Raw genomic sequence first — 18,150 nt, forward strand, 5'->3', positions numbered from 1 at the left:
CATCATTTGTGATGTTTTTTCCATTTCACTAAAGCAAGTACGCTGTGTGTGCATGTGTGCGTGTGTGCGTGTGTGTGTGTGTTCAGAGCCTTGAATTCATACCACAACTATTCTGGTTGCAAACTCCCATGAATATGCTGCAGAGACCAGATATGCCAATTGGCCAAACAGTAGGAAAATAAAACAGCAAAAAGCTGCGTTGCCTTAGGAGGTAAGGTTACTAATAAAAGCAGAGTGGCAAGTGGTTGATTGTACGTGTGTTGTGTGTGTGTGTGTGTGTGTGTGTGTGTGTGTGTGTGTGTGTGTGTGTGTGTGTGTGTGTGTGTGTGTGTGTGTGTGTGTGTGTGTGTGTGTGTGTGTGTGTGTGTGTGTGTGTGTGTGTGTGTGTGTGTGTGTGTGTGTGTGTGTTTGTTTGTGTGTGTGTGGTCCCAGGCTGATTCCCAGAACAAAAGATGACTGTAGCATGAAGCAGAGAGGAAATCTAGGACACTTCCACAAGATCCTCTGGGCCTTTTGTCAATCTTAATCCCATTCAATACACAGTGGCCTAAAGACCTCTTTGCATTCATATGCATGTGTGTGCACGAAAGAGCTGTGAATCTATTTTTTTCCTTTTAAATAGTTTAAAGCTTTAGTTTTAAATAAAGAAATGTGCTGTATGCTTGCAATAATATATTTACAAAGTGCAATATTGGCTGGATATGTCACTTTTTCTATTTTTATTATTGATATGTCACTTCTATTTATTGATACTTCACTTCTACTACTTCTTTAATATTTCTTTGTGCATGTGTGAGGAGTGTTGAATGTACTGTTTTAAGAGGTGCACAGCAAATTTCATTGTAGTGTGCAATGACAATAAAGACATTCAATTCTATTATATTCTATTCATTGTGAATACTCAATGAGTGTAAATGGGAATTCAGTACAAGAGAGATGTCTTTAAGTAAGTCAAATGTATAAAATGACTGCAATAAAATATAGTTCAGTGCCATCAGGAGCAATGCTACGTTGATCTGTTGATCACAAAGGGCTGCGTGCTTTGTTTTGTTTATCAAAGCTGCATGTCAAACCGTCTCACCATTCAGTTTGTGTTTGGACAGTAAAAAACAAAAAGGAGTACATCATTCATTCCTCCATTATGTGTTCAATCACTTATGGTCACTGCATTTCACAAACGATAATGTAATGTAATGATGTGATAACTAACACAGCTTCACTTTGGATTTCTGCAAAGATCTGCAACCTAATTAAACCTCTTAAAATAAGTGCATTTGCAACATTTGACATCCTGTTTTAAACAGAAAAATCTACCAATAAAAACCAATTTAAAAAGAATTTAATTAAAATCCCAATAAAGCACAAATACTGCTAAAGTTACATTACTTCTGTTGTTCAAACGCAGTGACAGACAACAGTGGGAATCATCTGTTTACTGTATTTTTCTGTAAACTTCAGCCTAAATGTGTCACTCACCAGGAGCAAAGCTGCGAGTAAAAACTATTTAAGCATGGTGAATTGATTATTTTAGACTGTAAAGTTGTTCCAGCAAATATTCCTACATCACATGAATGCAGTATTTTATCGATATTTTGACCTGATATTGGGTTGGAGTTAAGTGTGTTTCTCATCAGTCAATTCTACCTAGTTATGTTTGCTTACTTCTTTGTGCGAGATGGTGAGCTGTTCCTCCAACGCGCTGCATCTTTCCAAGGCAACGCGTAGTCGCTCCCTCACCTACAAAACATGACACAAAAATATACTTCACAAATCTTTATGTCTCTCCCATTTCTTTGCCTTGCTCGTCACATAAACTACACACATGTTAACATGTACGAATATATTCTTCATTCACTCCTTCCAAAACAGACACGCAGTCGTACCTTCTCATCGAGGGCTTTGTGGTGTTCGAAAAGTGACTTAAGGGCTTTGAGGACCTCCACTTCACTCGAGACTCCTGCTGGAGACTGAGCCTGTCTCTTCACCACCGTCATCCTCAGACTACGCTCGTGGCGAGACACCAGGCACTCCAAGTGCTCCAACAGGAGCTGGACACACGAAGGACAACGTCAACAGGTTAGAAACCCGTCAGGCTAAAACACATTGCCTATGTGCAAAAGCATAGAGCGTCAAACTTGTTGCATAGAAACCCATCCTACCACACTATAAAGCTTTGGTGAAACTGTGATTAGTTTAGTGCTGTTGCATGGTTGTGGATCTGTTGTTTTAGCATTAATACGCCCAAAGCGTGTGTTCAGGTTGGCTGATTTTTAAACTATCTTTTCTTGTGTCTACTTCTACATTTGCGAGTTAAACTTGGAATAATATTTTCAAATTACTGATCTAGCATTACGCTTTTCACTGCCCAATGCTGTTTACGTTAGCTTTTGGCTTATAGAAACTCTGATATGATGACACATCACATCAATCTGTCATGAATCAGTCACTTCACTCACTGTAATGCAAAATATACCAATCAACATTTTATGATGTAATTACTATGATGTGTTTTGCAACACTGTGATGATAACTTCTGTTATGATTTGTTCAGGGCTTTCTGCCAATGATTTGAATAAAGAGCAATACATTCATTGTTTTAAAGTTGAAGCACGTACTGAAAGTCAACATTAAACTGGTCATTTTAAATGTCTGGATTCATTAGGAGGACAGTGGAATTAACATGATTCAAATTGAAATGTGTTTCTGTTCATCACTATGAAACAGGTCTGAAGTATTTATGTGAAAAAGTTTTAAAATACAAATACTTCCAATGGCTAAGAGTACAAATGGTAGTATGCAAGCATATGCTTGATTATGATTGTCGATTATGATTAAGTGTTATGATTATGAGGGGGTCCTTGGAAAAATGTTCAACCTGTAAGGAATCCCTGGCCCCCGTAAGTTTGAGAACCTCTTCTTTACTGAATACAGGTTTTGGAAATTAAAAGCAAAAACTTCTTCAGTGTGACGAGTATGCAAGAGTAAACAGGTCCTAGTCAGAGACGGTACGGACTAATAACACACTCGCTGAGGTATGGTCCCGTTCCTTCTCAGCACAAACAGCTGCCTGTGATGAAATTTATTGTCTGTGGTTGAAATATTTTGATGATTGAGCAATTTGTAACGCCCACAACTTGTGACAATGGTTTGGATTATAAGATAGAAACTGAATTGTCACCCAGTGTTATGACAACCATCTATACCCAAAACAGAAACACGCAGGAATTTGACTGGAGTACGCAGGCCAGACAAACCTTCCTCATCAATGGCGGATAGTGGAGGTCATGACCTGTTTGAATGTTAAAAGATTTAGAGCAGTGTGTGTGTTTGTGTGTGTGTACCAGCACATTATACTAACCCGTGTGTTGTTTCTCTCCGCCTTCAGCTCTGCAATCTCCTCCTCCTTCTCCAGAAGCTGCTCCCGGCACACGTTCACCTCCTTTGTTAGTGCAGCAAACTCCTAAAATAGAAATGTACAAATACAGTAACATGTAACCGCTACTTACTGAGCTCAGCTTTTTTTCTTTTTTCTTAAGACTCTGTGCTTCAGAAAGATTAAAAAATGTTTGTGATGTGGAGGCAGAGAGCTGGTATATTTAAAGTTTAAAACTTTGATAAATTCTAACTGCACTTCCACTGCAGTAATCTAATGTTTGTTCTTAGAAGTTGATGCAAGTTCTTAGACTGCTGACACCCCTAACACTTTACTGGGCATGCATCACCTCTGGTATCACCTGTATTATAAATAAAGGATTAAAAGGTACTGTTTGACAGGAAGCAGCTGTGTCTGCTGCCCTGCAAAGCACGTGTTAGGGTTGTGCAATCGGTTTTACTTTCATATCGCCCGATTGTGGTTACTCAACTCGCCAGGGGGCGGCGGCATGGCTCAGCGTCTGACGGAGGTTTGAAATAATCAAACCTTTAAGCTTTCTGGAAGCAATATCGTTAAATTTGCGAGAATAAACATTTATTAAAGAGTGTGAACATCTTATTTAAAATATTTAAACATTAACAAAATAGCAATGTCTCCTGTATTCACACAACGGTTCCCTTTTAAAAGTCTATGTGTCTGTGCTTGGTGCGACAATATCACAGCATCATATTCTGCTTAGCATTATTATCTTATCTTTAATCATATCCATAACGTTAACTACTCTTATGGAGCCCAGAGCAAAGATTTGGTGAGCAGGCATATGGAGAGCAGAGATGCGGGGTGTCAGATCCATGGAAAAGAGACAAGGGCCAACTGGTTAGTAATAAGGATTTAAACTTAACATATATAAACAGGTACATACATGAAATTTGACCTCTGCATATAATCCTAGTATTTTTAAGTATTTTAGAAAGAGTGGGCTGCTGTAAAGCACCCGGGGAGGAACTTGGGGTTCAGTGTCTCACTCAAGGACACTGTGATGCAGACAGTAGGAGCCGGGGATCGAACCCCCGACCTTGTGGTTAAAGGACGACTCGCTCTTCTCACTGAACTACAGCCGTCCCAAAATTCATTCAGATTTAAAATTCACTCGTCACTCGTGCTGATTAATGGAGCTCAGCGGGCGGACATGTCGCTCCACCAGAAACATCTCTAAATGATTCTACAGTTTATTTTCTAATCACATCTTAGTTCTAATAGTAAGTTTGTTAAAATCTGCTTAATGTCAGCGTAGGCGAAACCAATCATTGATCATCCCTTCAATCGTTGATTTACAATCCGATCTCCAATTGGCACAGGCCTATTACGTGTTCTGTTTTTTGAATGGCCAGCCGCACGAACAACTCTGTCATCGTGGCTTCCATCTTTATCTGACAACCTGTACCATACACTACAGGTTGCTGCTATCCACCGACTCTAATCTCATCATAAAACAGAGCAAGTTGGGGCTTAAAGGAGCAGTGTGTAGGATCTGGTGGCATCTTGTGTTCACTACTGGTGTAAAGGAAGATAGCAGTAAAATTAGCTCCTGTAGTGCTTTCCTCTGTGTGGTTTCTGCAGATGCCATAAGCACGCAGCAAACCACGGCAAATGACCCTGCACACTCCTCTCTCTCTCTCTCTCCTTGCCTTGTCGTCCACAATGGCCACAAGGTCATGGTCACGTTAACATCGGAAACAACGGAGGCAAGATGACAAGTGTTTGCTGTCTGAAAGTTGTACCTTAAATCTTGTGCACTTCACTATCAGCAGTGATATTCTATTATTAGAGATCCTCTCTTACTTTCTAGGAGAGTTAATAATGCAGACTGCACTGACTGAACACAGACTTGGTCGACAGGACAACATCCATATATATGAGAGTAGGGAACAGAGCTAAAAAAAAAAATGACCGGGCACGATGACAAATAACGTTACGTTAATTACGACGAGTCAGAACATGTAAATGATAAATCAAAAATAAAACATACAACATTTTTAACATAAAAAAAAAGTTGGGGATAAATTATAAATTCATGAACAAAAATAAACCACTTTCGATGTTCGATTTATGTTCAATGTTACTTTGAATGATTAACTAAAGATAAGGTAGAGAAACAAAGATTTTAAATTTGGGACGGTCTGCATTTATTTTGGGACGGTTCCGGGACGATGGTGAATAAAGTTAGTTTAGATGCCTGGTAGGAAACATACTGCAAAATGGTTTGATGTTAGAATGGAAGAAGAGCAAATAAAGATGGTGAAACACAGAAATATGACAATACAATATACTGCCACTCTCTGAGCACACTTGTTCTAATGTACCTCACATCTTTCTCAGGTTCTCTTCAAACTAATGCAGTTGTGCACACACACACACACACACACACACACTTGCTTTTAGGGATTACATGCATGGTTGGACCTGAAGAATGTGCCATCCTGATTTTTTGCCCTGCAAAAACTAGCACAGGCACAGTGAGCGGCGAGGCCTTCTTGCTGCGTTTCCGAGGGTGGGAGATGTATGTGTGTATGTGTGTATGTGTGTGTGTGTGTGTGTGTGTGTGTGTGTGCAGGGGGCTGGAGGGGGAGGGGGGGTTGCTGGAACTGATCGGTCTTTTCAGTCACTACCACAGCTATTCTCTCTTCCCTTCACTGCAGCCTCGGAGCTTTTCCAGCGACTGGCACAGATTCTGCTTCACTAAAAGGAGTAAGTGGGTGTTTGCTATTGGCTACGACCAAGGTCTCCGCTCTCCGCTAGCCAATGAGAGACCATAAGAGGCAGGCCCAGGGGTAATTACAGAGTGGCTTACTTCCTACATTCCAGAGCAGACGCCGAGGCTGAGTTGTACAGCAACCTTAAGATTTTTCGATTGCATCTCAACGCCGTTTATGACCCTCTTCTTCCCCCTTAATGCTTCTTAAATCATCATTTATACAAAATATCATATCGAGTGAAAACAAATAGGAGTGTTCGGTGCTTGTTTGTAGACTTTTATGGTGGAAGAAATGCAATAGAGACACACCCATAAAATGCTCAATAGCTATTAATCACAGTATGTTGATGTAGAGAAATTAGTTGGGACCCTGACAGGGCGATGCCGCACCCCGACGCCGACGCGAAGTGGAGGGGTCTTACATCACCCTGGAGGAGTTTATTTCACAACAATAACCCACTAGCTGTACATTATCCCGCTTATACACGGCTACTTACTTAAGAAACAACAATAATTTGACACAAAAACGGTCCACCTGAGTCCGACATCAGAACTGCAACCATAGCAACGGCTGCTATACATAGCAACGGTCTGCTATAAAGAAATAACAGACCGCAGAACGCCGTGATTGACCAATCAGAATCTAGTATTCAACAAAGCCGTGTAACAATAAAAGTTATATTAATTATCAAATATATATATTATATATATATATAATATATATATTATATATATAATATATATATATATTATATATATATATTATATATATAATATATATTATATATATATATAAATATATATTATATATATATATATATATAATATATAATATATATATGTAATAACTTGTAATAACTTCAGAAGAGGAAGCAGAAAAAGAGAAAACCTTCCTCAGTGTGGTGGTCTACATGGTTAAAAAATAATAATCTTGAAATCCGACCCATCAAAACCAACCCACAGATACTCCCCCCCACTGCTTAACATGCATGTGCCCCACCCACTTCACAAACTGGTCACATGCAAACAAAGTACTATAATAGAAGTACTATAATATTAGTCACATGGTCATTTTTTTAGAATAATGAAAGTGAAGCTGGCACTTCCATATATGGGATGATACATACATAATACATAACCAAGGTGAACATGAGAACATGTTAACAAGTATGGAGCAATACAATACAACAGCCCCAATACAATAAACACCTTATTATCTTCATAGGTCCTCAATCATATTTAAGTGGTTGAGAAGGGTGCAGACATCAAGCTGCAATTCTGTGTTAATTTGTTCATTATATTTAAAAGTTTAATCCCCGAATATATAGATAAATAAATATGCAGCTTGAATACAGTAGAGTCATAAGCTGGTATACATGCGACTGCAGCCATGGGCATTAAAGCCTGATCCCATTTCTCCCTGCAGCAGCGTAAACTGGTGTATGGCTCAGTGAGTGTAGATGAGCGACATGCTGGTTCGGAGTGGACTGAGCTGCTCTGTAAGCCTTAGAACAGGGGAGGGGATTAAGGGGGGCTACACGAATATGTGTGCCAACCTATTAAAGGAACAGCGTACCAAAACACAGAGGAACACACAGAAAAGCTTTCCAAGGATAACTGTACTGTCATTTTCAGCATTCAGCCTCCCGGAGAAGAATATCCCAGCACCTTTGTGGCACTAAGACAGAGACTAATTTCTGTATTATAATATAATTAAGAAATATGTGTGAGCACTGGAATAGCAAAATTGGTAATGTTTCAACACAGCAATTTTCCTCTTCTGAATGCAACTTGGATACATTTTAACGTAACATATTGGGATTTTCTTCACAAAATGTTTTTTCAAAACTGATTTTCAGCTGGATTCTATGTTCATTAGGGCTGCAACTAACGCTTATTTTTAGGGATGCACCGATACCACTTTTTTCAGACCGAGTACAAGTACTGACATTTGGGTACTCGCCGATACCGAGTACCGATACGAGTACTTCTCTGTGCCAAAAGACCTCGTTAACTCGTTAACAGCCAGCTGGAGGGTGTGAGCGACAAACGGCAGGCTGGGGAGTCCCGCATACGAGGCGGTGCACCGCGACCGGCTCTAGGTCGGTTTGGAAAGGCTCGGGGCGAAGGTGGCTCGCGGTCGCAGCTTTACAGCGCTCCCCGCCCGGACCTCGCCGCACCGTGACGGGGCTTCCTGCTCCCGGTGCGACTGTCGACCGGGGCGGACTGTCCTCAGTGCGCCCCACCGTGTCGTGCCGCGGCCCACGTAAAAGGCGCCAGAGGTCTGTGGCGATGTCGGCAACCCACCCGACCCGTCTTGAAACACGGACCTGCGCGAGTCAGAGGGTGCAAGCAAAACCCCGCGTGAGGACCCGAAAGATGATGACGAGAGGTTAATGTCGCGCAGCTGTAAAGTGGTATCGGTGCCGTTGTATCGGAGCCGTTTTGCGAGTACGAGTACATGAGGTCTATAAAATGTCAGAAATGGTGAAAAAATGACAATCAGTTTCCCAAAACCCAAAATGACGTCCTCAAATGTCTTGTTTTGTCCACAACTCAAATATATTCAGTTAACTGTCACAGAGGAGTAAAGAAACCAGAAAATATTAGCATTTAAGAAGCTGCAATCAGAGAATTTTTACTTTTTTTTACTTTAAAAAAATAAACCGATTGACTATCAAAATAGTCGGTGATTAATTTAATAGAGTGGAAACCACTTATAGTGATCACGGTTACAGCGATCAACCGCTTATAGTGATCACAGTTACAGCGATCAACCGCTTATAGTGATCACGGTTACAGCGATCAACCGCTTATAGTGATCACGGTTACAGCGATCAACCGCTTATAGTGATCACAGTTACAGCGATCAACCGCTTATAGTGATCACAGTTACAGCGATCAACCGCTTATAGTGATCACGGTTACAGCGATCAACCGCTTATAGTGATCACAGTTACAGCGATCAACCGCTTATAGTGATCACAGTTACAGCGATCAACCGCTTATAGTGATCACAGTTACAGCGATCAACCGCTTATAGTGATCACGGTTACAGCGATCAACCGCTTATAGTGATCACGGTTACAGCGATCAACCGCTTATAGTGATCACAGTTACAGCGATCAACCGCTTATAGTGATCACGGTTACAGCGATCAACCGCTTATAGTGATCACAGTTACAGCGATCAACCGCTTATAGTGATCAGTTACAGCGATCAACCGCTTATAGTGATCACGGTTACAGCGATCAACCGCTTATAGTGATCACGGTTACAGCGATCAACCGCTTATAGTGATCAGTTACAGCGATCAACCGCTTATAGTGATCACGGTTACAGCGATCAACCGCTTATAGTGATCACAGTTACAGCGATCAACCGCTTATAGTGATCAGTTACAGCGATCAACCGCTTATAGTGATCACGGTTACAGCGATCAACCGCTTATAGTGATCACAGTTACAGCGATCAACCGCTTATAGTGATCACGGTTACAGCGATCAACCGCTTATAGTGATCAGTTACAGCGATCAACCGCTTATAGTGATCACGGTTACAGCGATCAACCGCTTATAGTGATCACGGTTACAGCGATCAACCGCTTATAGTGATCAGTTACAGCGATCAACCGCTTATAGTGATCACGGTTACAGCGATCAACCGCTTATAGTGATCAGTTACAGCGATCAACCGCTTATAGTGATCACGGTTACAGCGATCAACCGCTTATAGTGATCACGGTTACAGCGATCAACCGCTTATAGTGATCACGGTTACAGCGATCAACCGCTTATAGTGATCACAGTTACAGCGATCAACCGCTTATAGTGATCACGGTTACAGCGATCAACCGCTTATAGTGATCACAGTTACAGCGATCAACCGCTTATAGTGATCACGGTTACAGCGATCAACCGCTTATAGTGATCACGGTTACAGCGATCAACCGCTTATAGTGATCACGGTTACAGCGATCAACCGCTTATAGTGATCACAGTTACAGCGATCAACCGCTTATAGTGATCACAGTTACAGCGATCAACCGCTTATAGTGATCACGGTTACAGCGATCAACCGCTTATAGTGATCACGGTTACAGCGATCAACCGCTTATAGTGATCAGTTACAGCGATCAACCGCTTATAGTGATCACGGTTACAGCGATCAACCGCTTATAGTGATCACAGTTACAGCGATCAACCGCTTATAGTGATCAGTTACAGCGATCAACCGCTTATAGTGATCACGGTTACAGCGATCAACCGCTTATAGTGATCACAGTTACAGCGATCAACCGCTTATAGTGATCACGGTTACAGCGATCAACCGCTTATAGTGATCAGTTACAGCGATCAACCGCTTATAGTGATCACGGTTACAGCGATCAACCGCTTATAGTGATCACAGTTACAGCGATCAACCGCTTATAGTGATCAGTTACAGCGATCAACCGCTTATAGTGATCACGGTTACAGCGATCAACCGCTTATAGTGATCACGGTTACAGCGATCAACCGCTTATAGTGATCACGGTTACAGCAATCAACCGCTTATAGTGATCACAGTTACAGCGATCAACCGCTTATAGTGATCACAGTTACAGCGATCAACCGCTTATAGTGATCACGGTTACAGCGATCAACCGCTTATAGTGATCACGGTTACAGCGATCAACCGCTTATAGTGATCACGGTTACAGCGATCAACCGCTTATAGTGATCACGGTTACAGCGATCAACCGCTTATAGTGATCACGGTTACAGCGATCAACCGCTTATAGTGATCACGGTTACAGCGATCAACCGCTTATAGTGATCACGGTTACAGCGATCAACCGCTTATAGTGATCACGGTTACAGCGATCAACCGCTTATAGTGATCACGGTTACAGCGATCAACCGCTTATAGTGATCAGTTACAGCGATCAACCGCTTATAGTGATCACGGTTACAGCGATCAACCGCTTATAGTGATCAGTTACAGCGATCAACCGCTTATAGTGATCACGGTTACAGCGATCAACCGCTTATAGTGATCACGGTTACAGCGATCAACCGCTTATAGTGATCACAGTTACAGCGATCAACCGCTTATAGTGATCACGGTTACAGCGATCAACCGCTTATAGTGATCACAGTTACAGCGATCAACCGCTTATAGTGATCAAAAAGCTTGGGGCGGAATCATTCCTATACAAAATACTGTTTAAATAATTTGTTTATAGTGATCAGGTATCACAGCTTAGTGTTCATTTTGGGTCTTTTCATGCATGACAACATCTGGAAAAACATTTTTAAAATTACGTTAGACTAACGTTAGTTGAATTTTTGTTTTGTTTTTATTTTACTCCTTTGATACTTTGCCTCGTTGACCATCTGCTGTCCAGCTGGATACCTGAGGCTGATGCTGCATGCACATTGAGATCATGATGGGAAACGGGAAGTCATCTCTGAATGAAAAAAAATGTGCACGGGGAAAATGGATTGCTAATGCCTGGTCGCGTAATGCCACCAAAGTGAAACTTTTTCCCATCCTCAACCGGCTCTGCAGCAGCTCATGCGGCCAAAGAGATGCCTCATCCTCGGTGAGGGAAGAGGCAGAGGAAGTGAGGCAGTAAAAAGCAAAGTGGTCAGTTTCATTACTTTGTATTCATTCAATTAGATGGTAATCTGCGTGAGAAATGATGCACAACGATACGGTTATAATAATCATCCGCTTATAGTGATCAATTTGACCCGGACAGACGGAATCACTATAAGCGGTTTCCGCTGTAGTTGACAACTAATCGATTAATAGTTGCAGCTCTAATGTTGTTTGTTTCATATTTAATATAACTTTTTTTGTAAAACTGCCTCAGAGTATGTCTGTTAAAAATATACACATATTTTGGTCATGTAGTCGCAATGAAATTCAAGGATTAATACAATGCTTCTACCATAAAACACATGGGTAACTATGACAAAAAGGAGTGTAACATACTAATTAAAGGACCAAAACTACGGTAATTAGTGTTCATGCTCTTGAATTCTGATATGTGTAAGAGAACGCAATACCAGCAAAAAGATATCTCATATATTATATATTTCTGACATTTATATATGAAGCCCGCCGTTACAAATAGGCAGATCAGTTATAAACACTGCAAGAGAGGAACCAGCTCCGCTGCAGCTCTGGCAACGCTGCAAAAGGGAAGAAGATCAGGAAACAGTGAGGCTCCTCTCTCTGTTATGTCAATAATAGGAACAAGAATGTAAAACACAGTCCAAGTGACCGCATACTTGATAAAACTTAATGTCATTTTGAGGGCATATAAATGTCATGTCAACCACCCCTATAGGCTGCTGCTGGATTTGTTTCACCATATAACTGCTTTCTTAAAACTACACATGGTCAGTAAAGTAAATCTGAGTCATAAAGGTTAGAAAATTAAACATTTTGTATTCGCCTTGACTGAAAGTACCAGCACATTTTATGGATTCTTAAAATTTGGCAGCATATAAGAACACATCAGTTCATGAATAGGCTTGAGAATAGGCTTTTTCTCTTTCCAACAACATACCATCATCACACTGCGCTGTATTTGGAAGTGAGATCGGAACCAATAGGCCTACCTCCTCCTACATAATGACTTTAGCCGTTCTTAAAAGCTTATAGCGTGTGCTGAAATCTGACACTGTGCAGAGGGCATCTGTTCTCCTGGAGGAGGACTCACCATCAAAAACTAATTAGACACTACAATGGCTCCTATTCACAGCTGCTTAGCATGCTGCCAAAACACACACAGACAGAGATAAAAAAAAAAAAAGGTCAGTCTAATGGAGCTGAACGAATACTAGTTTGTACTTTTCCTTCCTTCAGTTAAAAGACCACATCACCACTGGGCTCATTCAGATTCTTGCGTCACTATTAGAGCTGGGACGATTCACATACAATATCTTCCGATTCGATACTATCACGATACTTGGGTGCCGATTCGATATGTATTGTGATTTTTAAGTATTGCGATTCAATATTATGATTTATTGTGATTTTTTCAAGGGACTTTTACTTCGGAAAATATCTAAATTAATGCAGTAAAAATGTTTGATTTCCAGCCTGGGTGTAGTCAGAGATATCCTGAAGTCAAATATATCACTCATTGTCAGGAATTACTTATCATTTTTTTTCCCCAGCAACCAAAGAATAAAGACATTTCCTTCACAAATTAGTGGTATTTTCTTTTCAATTTACAAGGGACATTTAATGTTTTATACTTCAGGTGAATAGAATCCAATCAATCTTATTTCCATATATGTATTTTGTATATACAGTTCCTTTTGTTAACACCTCATTTTGAAAACCGGACGTAGTCACACGTGTATACTTCCTCTAACTTCTCCAAGTCCGTCGCTAGCTCTCCCGTCAGCTCCGTTTTCTTTATACATCCATGATCTTTAATGAATTTAACATAAATGTCAGTATATAGGTGCTCTACAGTTGTAGCGTCGGCTCATTTGACCACGGATGAGAGCGACGGCCGGCTCGACCGCATGTTACCGCGATACGTTATGATAACGTTTCCTGTCTGTGACAGAGTTAGCATGCAGCTTTAGCCGTGTTGTCTAGCTCAGCTTTTCCTGTCAATGTGTGAAACCCAAAGTGTTTCCATCCTTTACTGGATGTGTAGTGTTTGTGAGGGTGCAGGTCGTATCCACTCAGACCCTCCAACATTTTCTACTTCCTCGTTGACGGATACGGAACAGATATGACGTCACGTTACTCAGATTACAACAATAAAAGCGATAACTTCCTTCTACCTCCTCATAGACTCAAATTAGGCAAATTTATCGATTCTGGCATTCAAAAAATAATTTCAAAATCGTAAAAAAAAAGAATAAAAAAAAAAAGGTATAATTAATTGTATACCGAGTTCATAAAATGTCTTGCTTAAATGTTTACCAGAAACGACTTACTTCATGTGCAGGCCAACACATATTGTGCTATGTGCTCCATCACTAGGCATGTGAGTACATGAATGTCTTGTTTATACACCCTATGTCTTCCCCACTTCCTCATATCACTTTTACTGTCAACAACATGAGAGGTAACTTGAGTTCCTTCGAATCCACCATCATGCATATTTGGTTGAGGCAACGACTCGTTCACTACTTCAGTAGTTTGCTTAATTACTTCATTACAAAAGAAGAGACTGATAAGCTGTCCATTCCCTTACACAGCTTGTCACGGTTGTAAAGACAGATTACATAATGACAGGCCATAGTAGCAGTAACAACCATATACCTGCACGTAGGAGACGGAGGTTTTTCAGTGAGTTGGGTATCATTTACATTCATTTACATTTTCAAACAAAAACAAAACAGTTGAAAGCAATAAATTACCTTTGTAAACTCTGTTTTTAAAAGGTGCTATATAAAGTTATTAATAATATATGCAGGCTGATTTTAAGAGTTATTTAACAACGAAATAGTTTCTGAAATTCTTCAGTGTTTTGACTTTCTCTATCTTGACCAAGTGCCCACAAATTTATCAGCCCCCATAAATCTCTATTACCTGCTGCGTTGCAATCATTGTAAGGCTTTTATTGTGAAGTAGTTACATGTTCTTCACTTTTTCTAAGTGGATCAGTTATACATATATTTCAGGGGGGAATTCCAAAACAAGCGGCAGCCACAGCGAGCCGACAAGATGTCGAGGCCCTAACTGCAGTTTGGACAACCATCATAACTTGACACATGTGCAACAGTTGTGGGTAACAAAAATGTAGCTTGTTAGGTCCAGCTTTATCAAAAAGTACAATTATTAACAAATTCCTGGTTTGTATAAATTTTGAACGGTTTTCAATTCTGAATTCTGAACAGGTTCTCGCTACCCACCCCTATGGAAGTCTGTTATATTGTGCACATGAAATTACAACTATTTGACTAAGTGCTATCAGCACGAGTTAGTGGAAAACAGCCTCATTTGAGCTTTGTTTATACTTGCGCAAGGCACTGTGGCGCGGGCCTCCACAGATGGAGCTACGAGCACACACAGAGGTGTTTATGCTCAACGCCTGTTCGTTGCAGTATTCTCCGAAACACAAGAGGTTGTACAAACAAAACACTCTGTGAAGAAGTGAAGAAGTAAGAAGTCAACGAGTCTTACCGGCAAAATGCCATAGACCGAACTGAGCTCGCTATAACCTAAAAAGCACAAGTTGCATTAATACATTAAAGAAATTAGTGGAGTTAAAGCGAATTTGCGTTAACTTTGACAGCCCTAGTAAGAACGGAAGGAGTAGATCTGGTCAGCAAGGTTGAAGGAGTAATAAAGTTTGCATAATTGAATATATCCACACTTTCTTTGTGTGGTAAATGAGCTCTACAGGAGCAGTGATTAAATTGGAACTACAAAGGTGCCATGTATCAGCTACTGTATGAAATGTAGTTTGCCACAGACAACATCATTAAGATCTACTGATCTAGACATGTCAAGAGGTGACTGTATGCATTGAAACTGCAATAAGTTCTGGACGTAGTGACCACCTTCTTCCTCAAACATAACATCATGCATTGCTGCAGGCTACTGCTTCACAAGGAGAATCCTGTGCAGATTTAAGGATAGTTTGTAAAGCTTGTATGGGAGCATGGCCTTCACTCCCGGTCCTGTGTCGCTTTCCTTTAAGTTACTAATTCAGCTCACATTTGGCAAAAGGCAACACTCGCACTCCGTCACTTTCATGTCACTGTGTGGAACAAGTCAGTCTTTGTCTCTCCGTCTTACCATTGTGCCACTGACCAGAATATAGGATTTGGTAAGTGTCGTCGATTGGCTCCTTCAAAATAAGGAGCAAAATATCACCAAGTCGCACTCCTGATTTTGTTTTTAAATTACATAACAGCAACACTGAATTTTGCCACACAAACAAAAGTCAATTTTTTTTTGCCTAATATACCAAATAATTATCAAACCACACCCCCAATACTGAGGTCTTTAACTCCGTTTGCTTCCTCTTTTGCTTCTTACTGCAAGTAACAAGTTTCTCATCTTGCACAATAGTTTAATCCAGTTGAAAGGTTAAGTTCTCCTTATGAAGCACATTTAATGCTGAAGGCTCAAGGAATGAAGTACTTCCCATTTTCACTTTCATTTAAGATGAAAAAGATTTGCAGACAAAGCACTGCGTTGGCCAACCAAATACATGCAAGCACACAATCCTGAGATTAATTTATATACTGTGTACTTTGTGGTTGTGGAGACAGAAGATAGAATAAATTACACCGTGATAACTTTCCTTAAATTGTGTCTTATAGTCTTATAAACCGCTGTGTAGTATCTGCTCAGTTTTTACATTGCATAACATTTATTTGGCAGATGCTTTTGTCCAAATCAACTTACAATGAATGCCTTAGAGCCCCATAAGAACAAGAGCTGGATGTCCTCAAATACAGTCAGTTTAATTTAGAGTTATTTTCAGCCTCCTCCTGCAGTCCTGACTTCAGTCAGTCCACTGTGGAATCAGCACAGAGCAGAGCCGTGACCGAGATGAGCGGCCACAGGGTCCTCGGAGTGACAGGGCGGTCGGGGGATCCATTACTCAAACCACCCTTCCTGGATTGTATTTCATCGTCTCACCGGTACCTGTAGCAACAGCCTCTTGCAACATTCAAGGCAGTGCTGTTTTCATGGTCTGAACATCCGGTAAGACCCTTTTAGCACTAAACATGAACCTTTTCAAACAGTAGTCTCTGGGACATGACATCCCTAGTTTACAGTGTCAGGCCCACGGTAAGCTGCTGAACTGCTGTACAACAAGCAGCATATGTCAATTCTCTACAGAAAGACAGTTAAAGGGTAACTTAACAGGTATTTTTCAACCTGGACCCTAGCTATAGACGGCAGCTGATCATGTGCAGCAATATGGTGCTATTGGGTCAAGCTGGCACCGTTATTTACGTCCACTAAAGTGCTTGTTTTTGCCACGACAGGCTTTGATTGTTATTATAAGTGTCTGACGTTATGGAAAGAGTCTCGCTCAAAGAGAAGTCTCGTTCTGAAATCTGGCGAGGTGATGTGTTGTCGGACGACAACGGTGGAATAGTGGCCAGCTGGGCAGTGTTTGTTGTGTTGGAGTACAGAAAGTATAGCTTAGTGTTATCTAAAAGATTATCTGAAAGATGTCATAGCTGAATATTTAGATGATTTCCACAATGTGGATGAGGTCTTTGAATTCAAAGGCCACCCATATTCATTTGAGCCACAGTATACGGATATTCAGATTTCACAACGAGCTTTGAGTGGGACTTGGACACAATAACAAACAGACCGGATCAAAAGAAAGGTAAAGAAAAACGTGTTATTTCTCTGTAGGGTCCTTTCCATAATGTCAGACATTTATAATACCAATCTGAGCCTGTCAGTGGCAAAAGCAAGCACTTTTAGTGAACGTAACGTAACACTGATGGTGCTCACTTTCCCTCTCAGCTTGTTTTGCAGCTGCCAGTTACAGCATTCTCCCTTTATACTGGACCAGTTTCAGAAACTGTTGTCCCTATTTGTCACTTAGACGCAAAAACATAGAATCATAGTGTCCAGGTTGAAAAATACTGAAGTTGCCCTTTAAACTGCGCGGCCACTGACACAGGATGTCCCATTATCTTACACATTACCCTATCAAGTATCTAAAAGTACCCAGTGATATCAATTACTGGAATGGGATATTAGTGGCGCTGTTCTGTCCTGTCTTAGTATTTATACGTATAATTGCACCCTAAGACAATTGGCCCTCACTAGACATCACACCAAAACACTAAAAACAACACATCAACATCACCGTGTGGAAAAGTCATTGACACGACAATGCCCATCACAAAAGGTCGATGACACCCCTGAATAAAAAAGCTTGTTTATCCATATGCTCAAGACAGTTCCTTCATCTCACCCACACAGACTTTGACCAATTCATTGACAAATAAGGGACATTTTGGTGTGTTTGATGAAGCCATCTCGTCGTGATTTTGGTTGGCACTTTTCTTGACAT

At 40.7% G+C, this 18,150-nt stretch overlaps 1 protein-coding gene across 17 annotated transcripts in view; it reads right to left on the reverse strand.

Moving 5' to 3' along the window:
• ppfia1 (PTPRF interacting protein alpha 1) overlaps positions 1–18,150 on the reverse strand; it is a 58,870-nt gene that overhangs the window by 30,178 nt on the left and 10,542 nt on the right. For all 17 annotated transcript variants that reach the window (XM_074657649.1, XM_074657682.1, XM_074657692.1 and 14 more), the window contains 3 exons: positions 3,359–3,460; positions 1,884–2,048; positions 1,663–1,737 (listed from right to left, as the gene is read on the reverse strand). In XM_074657649.1, coding sequence (XP_074513750.1) covers positions 1,663–1,737; positions 1,884–2,048; positions 3,359–3,460 — 342 coding nt within the window. The remainder of the gene's footprint in view (positions 1–1,662; positions 1,738–1,883; positions 2,049–3,358; positions 3,461–18,150) is intronic.

The sequence above is a fragment of the Sebastes fasciatus genome, chromosome 2 (genome assembly GCF_043250625.1).
Source record: "Sebastes fasciatus isolate fSebFas1 chromosome 2, fSebFas1.pri, whole genome shotgun sequence".
NCBI classification, from domain to species: Eukaryota; Metazoa; Chordata; class Actinopteri; order Perciformes; family Sebastidae; genus Sebastes; species Sebastes fasciatus.